We start from the raw sequence: 22,995 nt of genomic DNA on the forward strand, positions 1-22,995 counted from the left end.
GACAGCAGCTTCAGTGAAGACTCTTCTTCAGTGTGGCACTTCTCAGACCAGCTGCTTGGTTTTTTTTTTTTTTTTCTTTCCTTTTCTGCCGCTGCAGCCTCGGTCCAGGCTGCACGGCCTCCTCTAAACCAACTTCAGGTGAAGCCCCCCCCCCCCCCTTCTCCTCTGTGCTTCCAGGTCTCGTGACAGCGTGAAGGGAGGCCTGAGCCACGGTAAATGGAGCTGAGCCTGCGCTCCTCAAATTCCTCCCGATTTGGCGGAAACTGATGGGAGGTGGCGGGATGGGCGAACTGGGCGACGACGTTAAAACCACGAGGCCTGGGACGGGTTTTTTTTTTTTTTTTTTTTTTTCCAGTCCCCGTCTCAAAGCTCCGTCGTCTCCCAGCTCACCTCCCGCGGAACCTGGCGTCATTTAGTCCCCGTGTGGATGACGGTGACGGTGGAGGGCCGCGGCCGGGGGGGCTCGGCCGTCACGGACGCCTCCTCTCGGGCGGCGGCGGGAGCTTCAGAGGCCTGACTGAAGACTTTAACAGCAGAGGGCAAAGGGGCGATGGGGGGACCTGTGAGGGAGAAAACACACAGGTTCAGCATCTGACAGGCTGGAATGTAAAACATGATGGGAATATCTAAAAGCTGGTAATGAATCATAACATTGAATACCTTCCTTTGTCTCACAATCCAAACACAGTATCTGAACTGCCTGAATGACATCAGTAAAGTGTGTTTGATTGCTGCAGAGCGATGTGTTTGTGAGGAAGACTTTTGGACTTTGGATTTTCCTTTCAGCTCGTGCAGGAAATGAGACGGTTGATCTCTATGTCAGTGAGAATATCTTGTTATTCGCTCATAATTATGCTCTGCAAATTATATCCTGTGTTGTTTGATTTTCTCAGTGTTTTCTACTTTGCAGTGTGAGCTGTGTTTTTGTTGCTGAGACTTTTGTATCTTGAGGCTGAGTTCAGGACGGAGCGCTGCAAATGAACCGAGGCTGGACACGCCGTTTGAAGTGGCTGTGTTAGCTGAGACGTACTGAACAGGATGGAGAGAGACGCTGTTTCACTGTGCCAGGGGTCATCTAAACCACTGAATACTGAGTACAACGTGAAAAGATGCCAATAGAAATCAACTGTACTCTAACGTATCATTAAAAGAAAGTACCTCAAGAAATGGGGGAAAAATGGTAAAATGACTAATATTTCAAGGTGAATAATGGAAGAAAATGGCTTAGTATATATATCAAAACTGTATATGAAACTTTTTAAACTGTGTCAGCCTCATTTAAAGGTTAAAAGTAACTTTGATTTGATAGAAAATCCCAAACATGGCTCTTTTAGTGTTAAAGTTTGCAGAATCTGGTACATTCAGTCAACGCTGTATGCCATTCAGCTGTTGTTTCTACCTCATAAGACAAAAAAAAAAAAAAAAAGAAAAGAATACAACTAGCACTGTCGGCTCGTAGCGAGAAGCTCCCGACTCGAGCCTGGGTAACCTTTGGTGCCCTTTCTTTGTGAAATTTGCATGTTCTTCCTGTGCAGTCTGGGTTGTCTGGCTTCCTCCCACACTTCAAAAACATGAAATCGTTGATTTGTGACTCTATGAAAACTTGTCTTCACCCAGCTGGAATCGGCTCTAGATGGCGAAAAATGTTTAAAAAACTAATAAAAACATGTCTTTTTATACACTGTTGGTGTATTCTCCACAGTCTGAGCCAGTAAAGCTATTCAAAACAGCGCTAAAGACACTCAGTTTTTTTGTCGAATGTATCAAATCAGCGCGTTTAAGGCGTGGACTGAAAAGCCGCTGGAGAAGCTGCGACGAGCGCGGCTCCCGTCGAACTCCGTTAATTGAAAATCACGCCTGCGGAGCTCGTTAAACAGCTCGGCGAAGAGGGCAGCAGAGTGAGAACCCCGAGCTAAAAGACCGAGGCGCCGCCGCGGGTCACCGGAAGCGTCACTCACAGTCCTTCAGGGAGAGCGGCGCGCAGTCCACCGACTGGCTCTTGGCCGGGGCCCGGCTCTGAGCGCTGGCCACCGAGTTGGCGCTGTGGAGGCTGCTGCCGAAGCTGGTGCCCAGCTGCAGGCGCCGCATGTGGCGGATCACGGCCGTGGCGTTGAAGGCTTGCTGCAAAACGGAGGCCGTAACCGGGTAAGAGCACAACCAGGGAAAAGTGAGTGAGTGTGTGTGTGTGTGTGTTTCATGCGCTCACCCTCCATTTGCTTTTGGCAAAGTTTTTCCTCATCTGCCGGCTGACTGACTCATGGATGTTCTTGCAGAGCGCAGTGTCTCCTGCAATCCTGGGGAGAAGAAGTAAAACGGACTCAGATCAGGCTCACAACAATTCACACATCGCAAAGCAGATCTCCCCGGTGGTTTGTGTGTGTGTGTGTGTGTGTGTGTGTAATAGCTGGGGAATCATTCTCACGCTGCTCCCCTGTTGGCTCCCTTCATTTATTTTCATTCTGCTTAAACACCTTTGATTGATTTGAGGAGGGGGGGGGGTTTCCACAGACGCTCACTCCCCGTTTCCCTTCATCGTAACATCTCTGCATGAAATCTGGTCAATGGACGTCATTTCTTCGGTAACAGGTGTGTGTTTTGTGGGGACCACCTGCCCGCAGGACCCGGAGCGCCGGCCCACTCTCATTAGCTCCTGGGACGATGTCCCAATCATTCATTAAAGCTTCCACATTCTTCAAGCATCCTTCAGGACGCCAGCCGCTAATTGGCGTCCATTCATTCGGCAGATTTTCCTCGGCGAGGGCCGGCGGCGCGGAGCAGAGGTGGGCTTCGCGGCTCGGCGCCATGGCGACAGATGACAGTGGGAGGACGAGCTCCTCGTGACAAACGTGTAAGGCCGCCAATCTGCGTCACACCGCTGCGTAATGGCGGCGAGACGTGTGGTTTCCCTGCGATTGTGCTGCTCGGCGGCGCCGTGGGGGCCGCAGCTAGCTTCTCACCAGGGGTGCTGGAGAGCCTGGTCGCAAGTGAATCTCTTCTCCGGGTCCTTCTCCATGAGGCAGCTGATGAAGTCTTTGGCTGTGGAGGGAACGCAGAAGAGTCAGGAGTTCGTCCGGCCGAGGATGTGGCCGACACGTCGCCTCTCCGCTCAGCTCCTTCTTCACCACGACGGACCGATACAACCAATTCTGCTTTTGCATTTCACTAAAACAAAGTTCTTACCCTCCACCTATCTCAAAACCGCTCAGGTTATGTCCGGACTGTTATTTTCTCTCATCATGTGGCTTTTTACGGTCAGTCTGAAAGGTCTAAACTAAAACCACTCCACCGTCTTTAGAATAACTGACGGTATTTTGATGAAGAAGATCAAAATTTCAAATACGACCCACTGTTATCCTGCAAGGTTACTGCCTTTGTTGGGTGAGAGGTGTTATTTTCAAACACATACTCAAAACTCTCAGTCTGATTCAGGCTCCTTTGTTACAAATCACACGTTGTATTGCAGCGTGGTGACATTCAGTCGTTTCTATTCAGTGAAATATAATCACATGAGGAGGTTTTATTTTCTGAGCTGGAAATGTGAAACTGTGAAACTTTTTAAGTGATTGTTATAGATATCTATGTAATATAAGATGTTGGTTAAAGTTTCAAAGGTGTAAAAAAGACTAAAATACATTTTTTAATAGTTATCATGTCAGTTATTACCATATAAACGGTCAAAGTCCAGTTGCATTAACTTCTACTTGGGTAATGTATTTGACATTATGTCGTCTAATAACTGAGAAAAAACAACATTGAGGTTATTTGTTCCATCAAAATTCTTCCTGTGAAGATTTTCAAGGGTCTAAAAATGAAAGAGCAGAAGTAAAAAGCATAATGTTCATCCATCTTCCCCCTGAAAAGCGAGGGAACGAGTTCATATTTCCCCTTCAAGCTGCACTGGCGAGGCTCTCTGCGTGTTTTGTTCGGAGCAGACGTTTGAGGCGAAAGCTGCTCTGAAACATTTGTCATTAAGCGGCGCTCCGCTCCGTCACGCCTCCCTGAGAGCCGTGACGGTGAGCCGGCTCACCTGAGTCAAACAGGTGCTGCTAATGTTAATCCTGCTGCGGTTCTGCAGCGGCGACAAAACAAACGGGGGGGGGGGGGCGTCATTTCAGGTTCCTTTCTCACTCTCAAGGCTACGTCTCAGGCTGGAGGCATTTTCAGGAATCTGCGGCAACGAATTCCTCCTGAATGTTTCCTTCATAGAGGAATCAGGCAAACGGTTGCTGCTTCCGAACACCCACACACTCAGAGACTGGACTTTTACAATGTTACACACCAAGAAACAAAGGATGTTTCCCAAAACAAAAAAAAAAATCAATGAACTTCTATTTAAATGCAGTTTATCTACAAAGAAATTCATATTATTATGATTTGTTGTTATTGTTCAGCAGCCCTGATGTGTTTGCTTCAGTTCAAGCCAAAAAAATGAGATTCCTTTAAGTTCTGGAAGAAATTACATCAAACACACACACTCAGCTGTGGATGAACTCTTGACCCTTCCTGGATTAGTTCCTGTCCTGGACGAGCATGAACGTCTCATCATGTGAGACATGATGACAGCGGGGGGAATTCCCACTTCCTCCTGCTCTCTTCCCGTTTTTCTTTTCTTTTTTTAAACAAACATCCAAACAGACACGACAACAATCTGTTCAAGGCATCTGGAACCTTGAATGACTATTTTCAAATTCAAGTGTGAAATCAACAAACTGTTGAAAGGAGTGTTTTTGAGAACATGAAGGATGTTAATGCCAGCTGAATGAACCCGTCTAATAATGCTGATTACAGACGGAGGGCGTTGCTGCTCACCAGAGTCTGATATGTCGTCCCAGTACGGCGCGTCGAACTCGTAGTCGGCCTTCAGGATTTGCTCAAAGAGCTTGGAGTCGTTCTCATCGTAGAAAGGAGGGTAGCCGCACAGCCTGAGGAGATGAAGATGGGAGATTACACAACCGCCGGCCCCTGCGAGAGCCGCCGCCCGGCCCATGCTGCAAACTTCAACCCAAATCTAAAAAGGATTTGCTCTGGCCTAATCCCATTTACTGGCAGTTTGATTTTTCATATAGCATGCCAACAGGAGACGGGGAGGGATTATCGAGGCTGCGTGAACACGAAGAGGAGGGGAAAAAAACACATACAATAACAGCACATCATATATGATGGGTATATAAACTGCAGATGTGACAGAAAATGCATTTAATGGAGTTGTTGATAATAAAACAAAGAAAATATTCCAAAACAAACTCATGTGTGACGACAGGACACAAAACACTTGATTACCTTAAACCTATTGAACCTCACGAACGGAAAACCTCACCGGGGATTTTCTCTGTGCTAATGAGCGACGATACTTCACCTAATTAGGCTGGCAGCTCCAGACACTGCCTTCCACTGCAGGCCTGCAGGCTCGCCGTCAGGAGCTGCGATCGGCAGCAGAGCCGAGCTCCGAGGCGGGAGGAGGAGGCCTCAAACCGTCAGGGTGGGCTTTACTTCAGGAGTGTGGCTACAGGAAGTCAGTCAGTCGACTGGGATTTGCTCCATTCGAAGCCTCAGAGCATCAAAAGGCCGTCAGGATGTCTGGTTTCTTTCCTTGACTCAGAAACTTCCCCACACCTTCTACCTTTATTGGTTCTTTAACGTTCAATTCTATTTTAAATTTTAATTTTTAAACAAAAAAAAGGGTTTTAGTTTTTGTACTCACAAAATATAAGCGATGACCCCGATGGACCAGCAGTCCACTGCTTTGCTGTAGGGCTTCTGAGCTAAAACCTCAGGAGCTGAAACCACAGAGGAAGTCGTTTTAAAAACCAGGTCAGAAATAACTAGCATTCATGCAGCGAAACAAATGCAAACAACTGGCTGTGAGGAGAATGGGAATGCTGGCGACGGCGCCCGCAGCAGATGGCTAAGGTGAACCCGTGGCTGCTGGCAGATTAAATTAGGCTGTGTTTACCCAACTCCAGCATCTCATTATCTCAGAGCGGGGTTTTTTTCGGCGGAGCCGGGGCTCGGAGCGCGTCCTCACCCACGTATCCAGGAGTCCCGCAGGCGGTGGCCATCACGCCACCTGTTCCCTCCATCTTCGACAGCCCGAAGTCGCTGATCATGATCTTTGACTCATCGTGAGGACTGAAGTACAGCAGGTTCTCTGGCTGCACAGAGAGAGAGAGAGAGAGAGAGGCGAGGCGTCAAAACGTGCACCGTGCAACAAATTCAGCAAAAAAAACACCCAGCATGCTGCACCTTCAGGTCTCGGTGCACGATGCCCATGGAGTGCAGGTAGTTGACGGCGTCCAGAACCTGGCGGATGAGCCGGCTGGCGTCCATCTCTGTGTAGAAGCCCTTTTCCACAATGCGGTCGAACAGCTCACCTCCAGACACCCTGCGAGAAAACAGATCAACCACAGAGGACGAGAATATTTAACACAACAAGGAGCCGACGCTCCTTCACTGCACAGTTCTGTTGCACAGCAATGTGAATTTTTACACTTTTCTGGATTGTAATTTGTGTATTTCTTTCATTTCATCAGCTTGAAATTATAAGCCTTTAATACTGCTGCAGCCAATTGTGATAATGTGGCTGCAGAACGACAAAAGGAAGGAATGTTCTGTCAGAATAACAACACAGTTTGAGTGACGGTGGTTTATTTTACTTTAATCGGCAGAAAGGAGACAGTTTTCAGGCGATTCTGTCAGAGAAACAATGTCGTCTAGAGATGATTTCTGCTCGTTTTCAGCCATAAATCTACATTTTAATGCAAATCATAAAGAGACAACGTCTTTTCATGGTGATGTTTGCGAGCAGCTGAGAGCATCCATGTGTGTAACGATGACAACACTTTTCAGAGGGACGTGTGAATATTACAAAGTATGATTAAATTAATGGTAATTATTTTGATCACACATTTTTGAAGTGACTGGGTAATAAGGTCAATATTAAAAAAAAAATGTGAGAAACAAGATCGATGATATAAGCGCATCTTTTGAAAATGGCTTTATTCTAGAATTCTGTAAGGAAAAATGTAATTATCATTACAGCTTTTGGAAAACAGTCACAACAAAGAGCAGCAACAATGAACCAACAGAATCACTAAAGTACACAAATTTAATAGACAAGGAGTTTTATTAAGACAAATAAATGTAAATGAATAAAATATTAAAATGCTGAAGATAAAGAAAAAGTATTTTTTTAATTAAAATTAATTGAAAGCTACGAAAATCCTTCTTTAATCTGGTTTCCTGTGATGCTCTATTGGCGTCTTTTTGCTGCAGTGTTGGGAAGCGATGCAGCAGCCTTTCTCCTCAACTCTGAGCCGAATTCACATCAAAACACAACAAGTGACTCACAGCAAGTTCAGCTTTAAGCACGAGAGCCGCGGCTGCCAGTCTGCATCTCCATAAGTGAGACTTGAAGGCAACATTAAGCACCTTTCAGAGATACAAAGAGGCCAAATGACGGCGGGCCAAATTGCCGGCGCATTAGTCACAAACGGTGTGAAATTACGCGTGGAAAGGGAAAGGTCTGGGAACGAGTGACGACGCACGGAGAATCGGCAGCGCCGGAGACGCCGTGCACTTTACGGCTGAAAGCTGAAGTAGACGAAGGTCGGCACGTTCGCGGTGAGGAGAGGAAGCAGCTGTGGACACATTACACTCCGCTGTGGAACACAAAGCAGCCACAACAGCTTTATATTCATCATGTAAATATGATCTGCATTTAAAAGATCTTAAAGTATTTTATTTAGCTCTGTGTTGACTCAAACTAAGAGTGATTTTGGGATTTTGATACTAAAACCTAAAATGTCAAAGCCTCATCTCCTGTCCAGAACCAACTGTCCAAACAATCCAGGCTCTCAGGTTAACAGGACAGTTTTCACAAATCTGATGCAGGTCATTATTAGACTGGGATCTACAGATACAGACGTGGACAAAATTGTTGGTACCCTTCGTTTGATGAAAGAAAGTGGTCAGAGAAACAACTTGAAACAACTTGAATCCGACAAAAGTAGTCAAATAAAAATTCTATGAAATTTAACCAATGAAAGTCAGGCACTGGTTCTCAACAGAATTATTTTTCAAAAAAAAAACAAAAAACTCATGAAACAAGCCTGGACAAAAATGATGGTACCCTTAACTTAGTATTTAGCTACACAACCTTTTGAGGCAATCACTGCAATCGAACGATTCATGTACCGTCAATGAGACTTCTGCACCTTTCAGCAGGTATTGTGGCCACTGCTCCTGAGCAAACTGCTCCAGCTGCCTCAGGTTGAAGGGTGTCTTGATAGTCTTGAGATTTCATTGGACCCTGCACAGATCCCAGACCCCCTGTGCCAGATGCAGCACAGCAGCCCCAGAACATAACAGAGCCTCCTCCATGTTTCACAGTAGGGACAGTGTTCTTTTCTTGATATGCTTCATTTTTCCTCCTGTGAACATAGAGCTGATGTGCCTTGGCAAGAACTTCCATTTGTGTCTGTCCAGAGGACATTCTCCCAGAAGCTTTGTGGCTTGTCAACATGTAGTTTGGCAAATTCCAGTCTGGCTTTTTTATGATTTGTTTTAAACAATGGTGTCCTCCTGGGTCATCTCCTATGAAGTCCACTTTGGTTCAAACAGCGACGGATGGTGCGATCTGACACTGATGTACCTTGAGCTTGAAGTTCAACTTTAATCGCTTTAGAAGTTTTTCTGGGCTCTTTTGTCACCATCCGGATTATCCGTCTCTTTGATTTGTCATCAGTTTTCCTCCTGCGGTCGCGTCCAGGAAGGTTGGCTACAGTCCCATGAATCTTGAATTTCTGGATAATATGTGCAGCTGTAGCCACAGGAACGTCAAACTGCTGGAGACGGTCTTATAGCCTTTACCTTCAACATGCTTCTCTATAACTTGCTTTCTGCTCTCCTGAGACAACTCATTCCTTTGCTTCCTCTGGTCCATGCTGAGTGTGGTACACTTCATGTGACGACCTGTCGCCCTCTATATGAGCCGCTGACTGATTACTAGATTGGAGACACCTGTGACGCTAGTTAGTGGACACACCTTGGACTGACATGTCCCTTTGGTCACATCATTTTCAGTCTTTTCTAGGGGTACCATCATTTTTGTCCAGGCCTGTTTCTTGAGTTTTTTTTTTTTTTTTTTTTTTTTTTTAATAATTCTGTTGAAGCATGGTTGAAAAGCAATGTCTGACTTTCATTGGTTAAATTTCATAGATTTTTTTTATTATTACTTTCGTCAGATTCAAGTTGTTTCTCTGACCACTGTGAATTTTTCTTTCACTAAGCGACGGGTACCAACAATTTTGTCCACGTCTGTAAATTAAATGACCATTTAAGCTTCAGAAATAACTTTTTCACTGGTGATGAATGAAGAATATTCATCATAAATATGCTATTGTTACTTAATGTCATTATATTTTAACACAACAGCATCCTTATGTCCAAACTTAAAGAAACCCTTACAAAAAGCCTATTTATGGATATTGATAAGACCTGGAAAATGCTTTAATAGGTTGATTTTGCATGATGCTACAGCCATAGTTTGGCAAATCAAAGATGAGAGAATGAGTCTCCATCCTTTCATAGAGGGAACCTTCAGGGGTAAAAAGTCTGAGTAACTCATCTTACAAAAACAGAGCGAGGCTCTTTGAGTGAAGAACAACGCCGAACAAAGACAACATTGTTTCGGAAATCTCATCACGAAAGCAATTTATTTCAAAATGTCAGATTTCCGACTGAAGAGAAGCCACACGGCGGTTCAGTTTTGGATGTGAAGTCTCAGTGCTGCTGCGTTTTAAAGCTGCTGCTGTAACCACTCAGCCAAAGATGCCTCAAGGACATCACACACACTTACCCAAGCAAAAAAAAAAAAAAAAAAACAGAGCGCATTATCAAAATGACGGGCCAAATGGGAGACAAAGAGCTGCCCTCAGCGTGTTGATGTACTTACAGCTGCATTATGAGGTACAGGTGGTTGGAGCTCTCGTAGATGTCTTCCAGAGCCACGATGTTCTCGTGTTTAATCCTGACAGAGACGGAGAGAGGGCGGAAAACCGTCAGGTCGCAGAGGGCGCGCAATTAACCTTTCCATTCTGTTCTTTTTTTCTGTAACAGTGAGGGTTTTTATTCTTTTTCTTTTTTCGATGCAGCTATTTTTTTTTCTGGACACTTACTCTCATGCATGTGCACAACGCTGACCGAGCATCCAGGCATGTTGCTCACACAGGGGGAGAGACCTTTTGCACATGATGGAGTGTGTGTGTGTGTGTGTGCGTGTGTGTGTGTGTGTGTATGTGTGTGTGCGTGCCTCTCATGAGTCACGATGTGGTTTTCCCCGTCAGTGGGAGCACCTGAAGAAAATGTTATTGACCGGATCGAGATGCTACTGCGAGTCTGTGTCCAGGCAACCACATTCAAAAAAAAAAAAAGAAAAAGAAGAAGAGCCAAGGCGAGGTGATATTCACATTCAGATGAGCATCTGCAGGAAGGGTCAGTGTTTGAAAGGGAAAAGGTGGGAGTGGAGGAGGAGGAGGAGGAGGAAGAGGAGGAGGAGGGGGTGTGATGGGGGGGAGAGGACCGTCTCCAGGGACTGAACAACCTTCACAACTTTTCCTCTTTCTGGGTCCAGAATGGAAATGAGGCTGCAGTGGCTTTAAGACTAAACGGAGATGAGTTAAAGGTATGAGAGAAGTGGATGAGGCACCAAAGATGGAGGAAGAAAGGGGGAAAAAGAAGGGTGGGGTGGGGGTGAAGGCAAAGGATGGCAGCTGTAACCAAGCAACTACAGGCAACAACTGGCGAGCTCACTTCAAGAATGACAGATAACTGAGCTGCTCGGGGGAATTACCCATCAGCAGGAGGACGGCGCGTCACCCCGTGTCAATGCGAGCCTTTCAGACTGTGTAGGTGTGTGTGTGAGAGAGAGTGTGTGCACTATGTGTAAGAGCAGCTTGAGGCAGGTGAGGAACTGACACTTCTCGCCAGATTTACCGATGATTGAAACCAACAGAGAAGCTGTAAATACTCATTCGTCTTCAATCGCCCAGTCAGAGGTGGGTTTCTCATATCAGACTTATCGAATCGACAATGAGGGACAGTCACGTTTAATTCCAAAAACAGGCAAACATGTTTAACTCGAGGCAAAAGAACAACTCTGAGATTTTTTTTAATTCATTTTCATAATCCTTCCAGGGTTCAGCCGCGATGTTCCATGTGGTGCTTAAAGCTAAAAATAAAGCTCTCAACTGTTTGAGAATTCAAAACAATAGACTAAAATAGAAGGTGATTAAACAAGTTTTCTTTCTTCTTTTTTTCACAGTCGGTCTTTTATTTTTCCACATCTGTCAGCCACATCATTAAGACCAGCTCCTGTCCTTTAAAATGGATTCCAACAGACCTCTGAGAGATCAAAGGTCAAGCCAACACCTCTACGCTGCTGTTGTGTTTCTCCAAACAGTCTTGAAGTATATTTTTTGCTTAGTGGAAATGTGCATTATCGTGCCTAAAGATTCCAGTACCAGTGGGACATTTCTACGTAGGAGTGCTCAGCAATAACGCTCAGGTAGGAGGAAGGTGTCAAAGCAACCCTGAAATGTATGACAGGACTTTCTCCACTGCGACAACATATGAATCATTCTATTTCTAGTGTAATGCTGACAGGTGAGGCCAGGCTGCATGTCTCAACCCTGAAGGGCCCAAAAATGTGGATTGATGGCATTTGACAAGTCACTTAAGACAGACAATTCCTGTTAAACAAACTGAATAAGGAAGGAAATGAGAGCTTCCTGGAGGGTGACCCCTCATCTAAAGAGATGTCGCTCCTCCTCCTCCTCCTCCTCGTCCTCCAGCCCCGTCAGATGACACCTACTTCCTCAGAACGGCGATCTCATTCTCGATGCTGGTCTCCTTCCCCTTGAGCGCCTTTTTGGGGATGCACTTGATGGCGACCATCTTCCCCGTGGCCTTCTCCCGAGCCATCACCACCTCGGAAAACGCCCCGCTGCGGGAGAGGGAGAAACAGAGACAGGCGCGTCAGCCCCGCCTCATGCGCGCTCGGACAATATTGACACATCGTCAGTGAGTAGATAGAGGGGCACTCAGAGGCAGACAGGCCAGAGTACACAAACAGCATATTGTGAATATTTACTGAGAACTGGCAGAGCCCCTCTCACTATGGCTGACAGCCCTCGGTGCTGGCGCACACTCGGTGCCTGTGTGCCGCCAAAAGCACAGCAAACACTTTTAAAACCTCTGAAAAAAAAAAAAAAGAAGAAAAAAAAACACCCATTTAGGGCGGCGGATGGCGTGTCTTCCTCTGCCATCTGCCTCCATACATGAGAGCCTTTAAAAACAAATACCGAATTAAGGGAATATTTGCACCAGCAATCTGTATCTGTTGCTATGATACCACAGAGATAATAAATCTCTCTGAGCAGGCAGTGTGATTGCTCCCCCCCCCCCCCCCCCTTCTTGTTTTTCATTACACACCTTTTTCCCTCCGTGCGCCCACAGGAGGGCTTCAGATGGCTCAAGATTTTCAAAAGGACAGAAAAACATGATAACCGACGCTGATGAAGGGATGAACCGGTGACTCTGATGAGAGTGAAGTGAGGTTATGTGAGGATCCTCTGATGTGTGTCTGTCTTGCGTTTTGTCCGCTCGCTGCATTCCTTCTTGTGCCGCCTGTTTCTTTAAAACAGCTGGGATGAAAAGTCTCTCCTTTCTGTATAAATGTTTTTGACCTGACATGGCCGAGTGAACACAGGCAGCGGCATAAAAACAAGAGGGGCTTTAGAGATTGTTCCAATTCAGTTTGGATTTTCTTCACTTTCTTACAGTCGCAAAGTCAGCGTAGCCAAAAAGAAGGATTTAAATTTCTAAGTCTATATTGTCTTTTCTTTCTGAGATGCAAAGATTTGAATACAATTGGTAGATAACTTGTAGAACTGGAATATGTCTATCAAAACAAAAAGAAAGTTTTCCTCAATGTACCAACTTCATAATTTGTTTGTATGACAGGCTTTGTTAAAAAATGGACAATATATCATTGAAATTATATTTTTATTGTCTATCACATAAGTGTTACACAGCAGGATTTCAACAAGATGATGTGATCCAAGAGGAATTTTAAAACTCTAAATGTAGCCAAATGGTCCCATAATTGGCATTGAAGTTTATTTTTGAGCAGCACTAATTGTTTTAGGAGATTATAAGCTTTTATTAAAGTTTCTATTTCAGATTCTTAAAACAACACTCAATCTTTAATTTTTTCTCAATACTTCATTTTTTGGACACACTCATTATTTATGGATACTACAAGCCCAACCTTGTAGTATTTACAATTCTCACTTCATAATTAGAACATCTGTGGTTTGAGAGGCGTTCGGTTTGGAGTTTGCATGTTCTCTATGTGTGTGTGTGGTTTCGTTTCCTCCCACAGACCATTTGGATTTCAATCTACATGGCTTTATTTGGCGATTTATGAAAGCATGAAAGGTGCTCTTGATATATTATGGGAGTTCTTATCATGGTTATTGTCATTCAGCATTTATCTACAGGAGGAGATTTTCCTCTTGCGTTCATGCTCAGTGTTTGACAGCTGCAGCGGGTGGATGACTGGATGTCATCAGATACATCAAAGCGATGACGCACAAGAATGCACTGCAGCTCTTCGGACAGGACGGACCACAGAGGATCCATTATGTCCATAAACTGTAATCCACTCCTCCCAACGGGCTCTAAACTCAGCGCCACTGGCCGCAGTAAGTCCCGCCATGGCCATCAAATCCATGATAATCCCTCACTGATGGGGGGGGGGGGGGGGGGGGAAGGGTCAGCCAGGCAGGAGTGTGTGTGTGTGTGTGCACAGAGCACACTACCTGGTCACTTGGCTGGGTAACAGGCATGGAGACCACGCCTGTCACCCAGCCAAGTGACCGGGTAGTGTAGTCTGTTCACACACCCTTCCATCTTGACCCCATTGAGTGTGGTTACAGTGTTTTTAATTCGAAATTTGCTTGTTCTGAATCAAGTCATTCAGAATTATATTCATGAGCTTCGTGTTTACATGCAAAAAACTAAGGATTAAATCCTGTCTCACGCCGGGGTCTGCGAAGCGTTCTGATTGGACAGGGGGCAGCCGTGACGTACTGACGTCTCCCGGAAGTAAACAGCTTTTTTAATCGTCTTTCTTTCTCGATCAACTTTGACGCTACAGCTTTGAATATATCCGCGTTGTTAAGCGACCGTCGATCCGCTCGTTTCGTTACATGCATTCTTCTAAAACTGCCGTTATATAAATCGTCTCCGTACGTGGCGAAACGCGGGCCTGCAGGACGCCATCTTGGAATTTTGTGTCATCACGGCGGAGCATGCGCAGAACGGCCGGAATGAAGTCGCGCCTAATTAGCATATAATTCTGTTACCAAAGGAGAATAAACCCGCTGGTCAATTTGGATTTGAGCTTAATTCTGAATACAATTTTCAGACATTTACACGGTAATTTTAGAGCGGAATTAGGCTTTATAGAGGGATAAAAAGTCCCAAGTAAACGCACGGATTGTGACACAGCGTGGGCCCAAATGTTCATTCAGGGGCCTCGTGCGCGTGAGGGGAGGTGAGCGTCTATCTTCCCGCCGCAGCTGTTGCCGTGAGGACAATGAGCGTCATTTCTATTCGGCGCACGCCACCAGCGTCCACAGCTGTGCGGACACTGCTCTCGTGCATGCACGCTCTCTGTCCTCCATTTCTAAACCACAGGAAACCTGTGAGCGCGCGGCGCCTTCTCTGTGCACCTCGCCTCCCACGGGCTCGCCGCATTGACAGGCAGCGGCATCGCTTCCTGTGAATGACAACACAATTCAGGGTTGCGACTTCCCTCCGCTCTGTCGGTGCATGAAGGCATGACAAACCGCGCTGCAGAGCTCCGCCGCTGCTGGTAATTCACAAGAAGAGAGGTGCGATGTGCGCTACGAACGTGCATATGGTGATGGGACTGTGCCCACATGCTGGATCCCACACATTGCATGCAGGAATCCGTTCACCAGCCGAGGAGCTGAAAAACTGCTTCAAAACTTTCAAAGTGGGCATGAATGTTGAGTTTTGGCAGGTAGTGTAGCCATATCCACAGGAGGGATATACTCTAGTCTGTGTATCTCACTTTTTTTGTGTGCCAGGAAGAGACACATTTCCTCCCCCTTGCTGTGATAAACCTGCTTCTCCTAAACAAATCAAATACATTTGTAAATAAAGATGCTGCCTATATTATAATACACTGTTTTGAAAAACGTGTTATAACCCATTTAAAATGATCCACCTTATCATAACTACATCAGTTTGAACAAAAGCAGTGTAGACAGATCCAGTAGATCGATCCTATCAGCAGGAACCACAAACCCTCTTGCTGTGCTCACCACTGCACCACTGTGCGGCCTCTTTCTTTACTATATATGATGATAAATCAGATCATTTTACAGGCTGTGGACTACTGGTCAGACTTATTAAGCAACAAGGACCTCAATAATCATCATCAATAATCATCAGTTTCAGTGCAGGATAAGTAACTTTGTTCATTTAAAACCCGTCTCAGTCTACAACAGCAGATAAATCAGCCTCCGCCATGCCTGCGAAATGCTTCTGACCCAGTGTTACAGCCTGCACCATGGAGTCAGCAGCACACTGACTCACTTGGCTTGAATAATAAGAATAATAATTGAATTTTAAGTTCCCTCCCAGAGCCGCAGAGCCCGGGCGTTGGGACGGCAACATGAGCTGCGTGTGTGACAGTCTGCACCGCCACAACATGTGCAGACAGCTCAGCCAAACCGGCTGACTCACGCGAAATGTGAATGTGGGCCGCTCTCGGTATGAAGCCGGCGGCCGAGGCTGCGGCGGCAGAGCGAGCTGTGTGTCAATCCATCACGTAGGAAAGTTGCTGTGATGCTGAGGCTGTGACTTCAGCCGGCTGTTTTGGATAAAGTATTTTGTTTTTCTTTATCCACGGAGGAGGAGGAGGAGGAGGAGGAGGAGGTGGGCGGAGGGGTCCTGATGGCCCAGGCTTCTCTTGTGGCTATTCACAGACGGAGCATGTATTGTGTTGCTGCTGCTGAGTAATCACATTGAATCATCTTGTGTAAGATGCGCTACAAGCATCCCGTTACGTAACACAATGTGATGGAAAAGTCGGGACTCAATAATCCAGGTGGAGTTATGCTCAAAGTCACCCGTCAGCAGGACTGAGACACCTCTGTGACACCATCTGCTTTGAAGGGAAATACACACACACACGTGATACACACACACAGGCACACAGGTCACTCCAAAACACTCCCAGTGTGACTTAACATTCAGGTGGTAGTGCACTCTTTTTCCTAAATGTGGCTATTGAGGAGCCGTTACACAATGCACCGAGTATTTCTTTACCAGACTTTGCGCCACCATCTGCTCTGTTGTGTTCTTTGTTACTCAGTCTGAGTTTTAGAAAAGAGAATGACTGGAAAAAAACTGTGAAAATGACAGTGATTAAAACTGATGGGCGCTCGTTTCCACAAAAGGATTTAATGTCCCCCAATCAAGATAACCTGCAATGTTTGACGTGACAGCTGACTGCACTCCGTGGTCAGTTTGAGCTGAACTGATGGTTCATTATTCACGACGCAATTTATTTGAGATGATGTGATACAAAGTAATGAATATGTCTTTTTTCAATCATAATTGATTGATGGCATAAAAAGTGCTGAAGATGAAAAAAGAGGCGAGAAATCAGTTTTATCTGAGTCTGCAAAAATGAAACAATGAAGAGCAGAAGAGACCAAGTGTTTCATTCAGTCCAGTTGTGTAAATTACAATTGCATGATTAATTGTGCAATGAAAGAGCTATCTATATTTGTATATCCAGTGAAGCACAAATAAATCAAACTGTATTTGAGTTCATTTTATCCTGAACATAAAGGTAATCTGTTCGGCTGTTACCTGCTAACAGGGGATGTAAACAACACATATCAGGTAGATCTGAAGCCACAATGAGATACAGCTGCAGCCAGGAGCCATTCCCACAATGCACGGCGGGCCTAAGCCTACTTTCCACCGATGTGCAGTTGGCCCTCATCAGATTGTTTATCACGTGTAGGACGACGGTCAGTTTACAGACTGATAGCGGCTAATGATGCTTACAGACAAGTGAAAAAAAAAAAAAAAAACGGGCTGCTGCCAAGCCTTTTCCCCCGCAGCGCTGGATAATCTGGTCTGAAGTCAGCCTGTCAGATAGAGGCAGAATGATTTTAATAAGGGTGATTACTGCCTCCTGTGCGGCGATACGGGACGCGGTGGTACACTCCAGCGTGGGGCGCGTGGCCGGCCGCTCCGCAGGCATTCGGCCCACAACAGCGCGTGAGCTCCCACAGCAGCAGGAGGACAGCGGTGGAGGTGGTGCTGATGGGAGACAGAACATACAGTCTTCTTCTTCTTCTTCTTCTTCTTCTTCTTCTTCTTCTTCAGACAGAGCAACCAAGGACTTCCAGCATCCTAGTTGCCTAGCTGCCATTCCCTCTGCATTCAGGCTGCTCTCAAGGACCCAGCGAGCCTTTAAACGAGCCGCGGTTCAGAACATAATCAATGTGCGACGGCTACAGCGGTCACCTCCGAGCATCGGAGACAAGCAAGGCATTTTCTGCTGTAAGAGCCCGTTTATCCATAAATATCAAACACAGGGAAGGTAATTTTCCTTTTCTGATGGTCCGTCGGGGGCAACAAGTGTCATGAATGAGTCAGCTGCAGCTGAGCTGTTTGTGCCTGAACTGGAAGCTGAAAGACGACGACTGATCTCAGACGGTGGGATGTTAGAGGGACAAATGCAGATGGAGACTGGTTTTTTTCTTTTCTTTTTTTTTTTTTGTGGACCATGTTTGTGCACCTTATAACAGTTCTACAGATTTATGAAAATTTGCATCCGTCAGTTCATTTTCCAGAGTTCGACCCACTGAATCAAAAAGCTGTGGAGGTTTGCAGAAAAACGGCGAATGTGGTGGTCCAGGGAGGGAAGCATCCTCCCAGAAGTAATAAATCCCTGGCTCACCTGTACTTAGTTTATGAATAATACCTGTGTTTTTCTGATACAATGCTTCGCTGGCTTCCACTGTTGCCTCACAACAATATGCTGCAAATACCAAGGCTAATGAGGCGGCTCTTTATGCAGCATGTCTGTTTACCATGGGCCTATTTAAAGAAAATGCTTATTAGTTAATGATTTTCCTGTAAAACATGTGTCTCTTGTTCATGTACGTCTCAGTGTTAAGGTCCTCTCTCCAGCCTAGATGATATTTCAGATAAAATTCCATCATATTTTTGGCTAACTAACTAAAAATGTGGCTCTTTGAAGAAACTTTGAAACTGCAATATTACATTATTTTAATTTGGACTGGGATGGCTCATATACCCCCCCGTCAGTCCTGTTTCACCATAGAGCATTTACCTCTGCTCTCCTCTGGCTCTCTGGTGGCTCAATCTGTTTCCTTTAGGTAGTGATGGAGAGGGAAAACTGTAAATTAAAGCGAGTACTGGACTCCGTCAGTGCAAATAAGAGAGAATGAGGCCGAGGCTGGTTCAGCTGGAGGTTACTTCCTGTTAACGCAGAGCTTTTCCTCTACCTGACGCCTGCTTCTTGGATTCTTATTTTTCTTCCCTCTGCATTTACTTAAATGTCAAGCTCCGCGAGATGATTATGTTGCGTTTGTCACGACACACATGAAACCAAGCGGAATTGGAAATTGCATTAAATAGTGAGCTCAGCTCTTAAAATCAAATGAACCGTATGAAAATGATTCAATTGATCTGCAGAGTATTTTTTTTTTAAATATCAGCCATTATTACTGCTGCACATTAAAGAAAGGTGCTTATTTGATTTCACCAGATGCTTGACTACAGGATACAGTCACAGTCAGAAACCGATCTCGGTTCAAATAACAGAATATGAAAAATGAATAATAAAAATGTAACGAATGAGCAGAAATGCTTTAAGTCTGGAAACCTTTTCATCGAGAGCCCGTGTATGCATTACTAGATCTACAGAAATGAAAATGAACTGAATGGAACAACAAAAGGTGCTAAAATCAAACAGAAACTGAAGCTTCTGAGTAAAGTTTGACATTGAGCGGCAAGCATGTCACAGTTCACATGGTCGGGCCTTCACCCACCGAGATATTTCAAGGTGTTGTAGTCAGGTTACTTAATTTACTTCCTCTGAGTTCCAGCAGCTTAAAGGTCTGGAATTAGCCCAGTGCCGAGGTACGAGGGCTAACTTCAGATCTCATTAGCTCCGTATCCAAGAAGGGGAAGCGCTGCTGACGTGGTCGCAGGCTTCCTGCTCTAAATCTGCCCTCAGAGCACACATCAGACCGACCTGCAGCTGCAGAGCAAACCAGGCCTCTCTCTCTTTGGAAAAGCTCTCCTGCAGTTTAGAATTTAAACCTCCACAAAAGTTTAAGGAAGAAAAAAAAGAAAAACATCACGGAAGCAACTGTGTTTGTTCAGAACAGATTCAGGTCAGGGGTGCGACTGTTGTGGTGTGTGTGTGTGGCTGTGACAGAGAAATGCATTTGAGCGTTTACCTAAATAGAGGCGTGAAAACCTGCATGTAAAACTGAGCACAATAACTTAATGTTTAGCGTAAGGTTCAAGGTCACGTCATTAAAATGCAAAACTCCTGCATGAGGTGCATCGGAGCTGGATGTTAGTAATGTAATTAAGTCAATGCACTTAGAGACTTTCCGTTGTGATTGCTTTGGCAGCGCGCCGCTGCAGGGGGATGATCTCTCCTGGACACTGATGCGGGGAAAACCTCGCAAACAACCTGCAGTTAAAGGGTGGCGCGAGAGGACGGGGGATAATCTCCGTCCTCTTCCCCTCGCCGACAGTCCTTCCACTTCCAGGTTTAATCCCCGGGGCAAAGCCGCCGGCTCGCCGGGCTTCCCTGCCCCCGGGCGGCCCGCTGGAGAGCCCCTCCAGACACTCCCTGATTGAGACGCGGCGAGCCGGCCCGGAGTCGACCCGGGCCGGCGTCGTGCGACAAGCTGCCGCTGGAGGGTGTGCGTTCTTTTGTTGTGGGCGAGAGGGATGTGTGTGTTCGTGTGTGCGTGCGTTCTCCTCCAACCTGGCCATTGTGTGTGGACAGTAAACCACGATGATTCACCGGCGTTATTCAGAGGCTCTTCACACATAAATGAAAGCCTTGGGGAAATCAGAAGTGCCTCCAGGTAGGAGCGTCTGACTGTTGGGCCCGACAGCTCCAGTGTGGAGAGCGCGTCGTGAATCACCGATCTGTATGAGAATTTTATGATCCCCGCTCCTCATAAAGAGGCAGATCTGCAGTCACGCCGCTTAGTGTCTCACAGAATGAGAGGAAGGGGGGAAAAAAAGCCAGGAGGACAGAGATTATTCAAAGTTCACCTCATATCCGAGCAGCGGACCACAGTGTCTGTGTTTTATCCTCTTTTCCCGTTGTGCTGCAGCCACCATGGCCAGGGGGCATTTTGGTTTTTTGTTTTTTGTTTTTTTTTTGTGCAGCTTGACACCACTTTCTGAGGACAAACCAAAGAAAACAAACAGACGCCCTCCGGGGAGGCTCCGTCCTCGGCAGCGGGCCTCCACCCACTCTCAGACGATATAAACATCGCCACACCGCATCTCTCCCGGCCCACCGGCGGACGGATGTGTCTTCAGGGGACAGAGCCGGCCGTGGAAGTGAGAGGCGCGCCGTGTTGGATGTGCGGCAGCACCGAGCGGTCTATCACCGAACGGACTGCTGCTGTCGTGCAAGCCTGCTCACCGGGGCTCTGCACCGCCGCCTCTCTCTAACCCGGAATTATGAATCAAATGAAAATGAGCTCACATGATTCACACGGTGCAATCTGCTCTGTTTTCACCGTGACGGTTGCAGCTTACGTTCATCTATCTTCAGTGTTGAGAGATTTCAATTTGGGCTGTCATTATGGGACACAGCGCTATCAGCAGGGACTGGTTGGAACTGATAAGAGATGGGGAGATTGAGGAGAATAGAGTCCATGTTTTTGTCTCGGGTCTCGGCTGTCCGAGCTTTTAATGTGGCCCCTGGAGGGGGGAGGGAAAAAAAAAACCCTGAATGGCTGAAGCCTGGCCTTCAGATGTCTGCATAACTCATTCAAAGAAGAGAAAGACATGAAGCCAAGCAGCAGTAACAGCAGACCGAAATAAACCCTGGAATCTGTCTGCTCTCTGCTCCAAAAACACACAAGAGAGGAGGAGGAGGAGGAGGAGGAGGAGGATGAAGAGGAGGAGGGGGTGAAGAACCCAACTTCAGCACAGAGTGGTCCCCAGACAGGCTGAGAGTCCTCCAGCAAAGACCCCAACATCACGGTCTTCAGCTGGGGGGACTTGACTTCGTGTGTGTGTGTGTGTGTGTGTGTGTGTGTGTGTGTGTGTGTGTGTGTGTGTGTGTGTGTGTGTGTGTGTGTGTCAACAAGAACCAGGGTCCGGTGTGTTTGTCATGTTGTGGTAACGAGCTGTCCGGCCTGCAGTGCACGAGCTGCTGCAGCAGGTTTTCAATGAACTGTGACATAACGAGAAACAGCCCGACTTCCCATCATCACCATCACCATCATCATCACCACCATGAAGCATGATCCTCATCCTCATCCTCGCCACCCTCCTCTCCTCTCCTCTCTCACGGCAGCGATCGTTGAAACGCGTCTCTTTGCGCACGTGAAGTTTACCGAAAACCCCCGCGTCTGAAGCCCTCCCCGGTGAACTGAGGACAGATTCAACAGCTGTCCGCCGGAGACGCTGCGATCTGCGGCTAATCTCCAGCAACTGCATGCAAAGTTTTCTCCCCGTGCGTGCGTCTGTGTGTGTGTGTGTGTGTGTGTGCGTGCGTGTGTGCGCTCGCGAGGCTGCGGCACCGCGCCACTCACGTCCCAAGGACTTCCTTGAAGTCGAAGATCTTCTTGATGTCGTCGACGTGTTTCTTCCAGGAGGACCCATCGCTGGACTCGCCGTTCTCCCTCGCCATGTCGAACAGGGGTGTGGGGAGGAGGAGGAGGAGGAGGAAGATGAGGAGGAGGAGGAGGAGGAGGAGGAGGAGAGAGACGCTGCTGGAGGATCACCACCAGCCGTCTCTCCCTGCCGAGGAAACCAAAAACAAAACAAAAAGTGTAGAGCACTTCTGTGTTTCGCCGAGGGCTTCCTGGATGTGTGTCTGCACGGTGTCTCCTCTGAGGGAGAGAGAGGGAGAGAGACAGGGAGAGAGAGAGAGAGAGCGAGAGAGAGAGAGCGAGAGAGAGAGAAAAAGAGAGAGAGAGAGAGAGAGAGAGAGGAGGAGGAGGAGGGAGGAAGAGGAGGAGGTATGTCCGACCCCGAGAGGTTATTTGACTAATCTGTTTGACGTAGCGGATCCTGAGTCTGAGCTTCCCCGCTGTTTAGATCACTGCGTGGCGGGGAAACACAGGCTCTCCCTCCTCCTCCTCCTCCCCCTCCCCCTCCTCCTCCTCCTCCTCCTCCTCCTCGGGGACTGTCGGGTGGAGTCGCGGGGAGCTGAGGTCGGGCTCTCCTCCGGGATGGAGGATGGCACCGGGCGGGCGGTGTCCTCCGAGCCGCCCCGCAGCTCGTGACCGCGGAGCGGGGAGCGGGAGAAGGTTTCCCCCGCAGGAGAGGAGGCAAGTGTTCGCAATGCACCAAAAACCCCCCGGACCCCGGATATGCGGGGCTCTGCGGGCTCTGCGGGGCTGTGCGGGGCTCATGTGTTCATTCAGCGCCTGGCTGTTTCCACTAATTCATGCTTTCATTTTGACGCACGCCGAGTTTCATTGACAGGGGCGGAGCAGAGAGCAGTGCGATGAGACTCCAGCAGGGGCAGCAGGTGGCTGGACCCCCCATGATAACAATATCATATTTAATATTTATTTCTATATATTTAATATTTGTTTAAATACATTTATTAATTATATAAATTTTATTTAAATTATTTTA

At 46.8% G+C, this 22,995-nt stretch overlaps 1 protein-coding gene across 1 annotated transcript; it reads right to left on the bottom strand.

Annotated features, from left to right (window-relative positions):
* Nucleotides 1-47: 47 nt before the first annotated feature.
* Nucleotides 48-22,259, bottom strand: camk1db (calcium/calmodulin-dependent protein kinase 1Db). The gene is made up of 11 exons (XM_030096510.1): nucleotides 21,942-22,259; nucleotides 11,870-12,001; nucleotides 9,953-10,027; nucleotides 6,244-6,382; nucleotides 6,026-6,152; nucleotides 5,702-5,777; nucleotides 4,810-4,922; nucleotides 2,958-3,036; nucleotides 2,207-2,294; nucleotides 1,959-2,121; nucleotides 48-560 (listed from the first exon to the last, which is right to left on the bottom strand). Exons 1-11 carry the CDS (start codon nucleotides 22,037-22,039, stop codon nucleotides 409-411), a joined length of 1,242 nt encoding a protein of 413 aa, XP_029952370.1. The 5' UTR covers nucleotides 22,040-22,259; the 3' UTR covers nucleotides 48-408.
* Nucleotides 22,260-22,995: the final 736 nt, after the last annotated feature.

This window comes from Salarias fasciatus, chromosome 7 (genome assembly GCF_902148845.1).
Source record: "Salarias fasciatus chromosome 7, fSalaFa1.1, whole genome shotgun sequence".
NCBI classification, from domain to species: Eukaryota; Metazoa; Chordata; class Actinopteri; order Blenniiformes; family Blenniidae; genus Salarias; species Salarias fasciatus.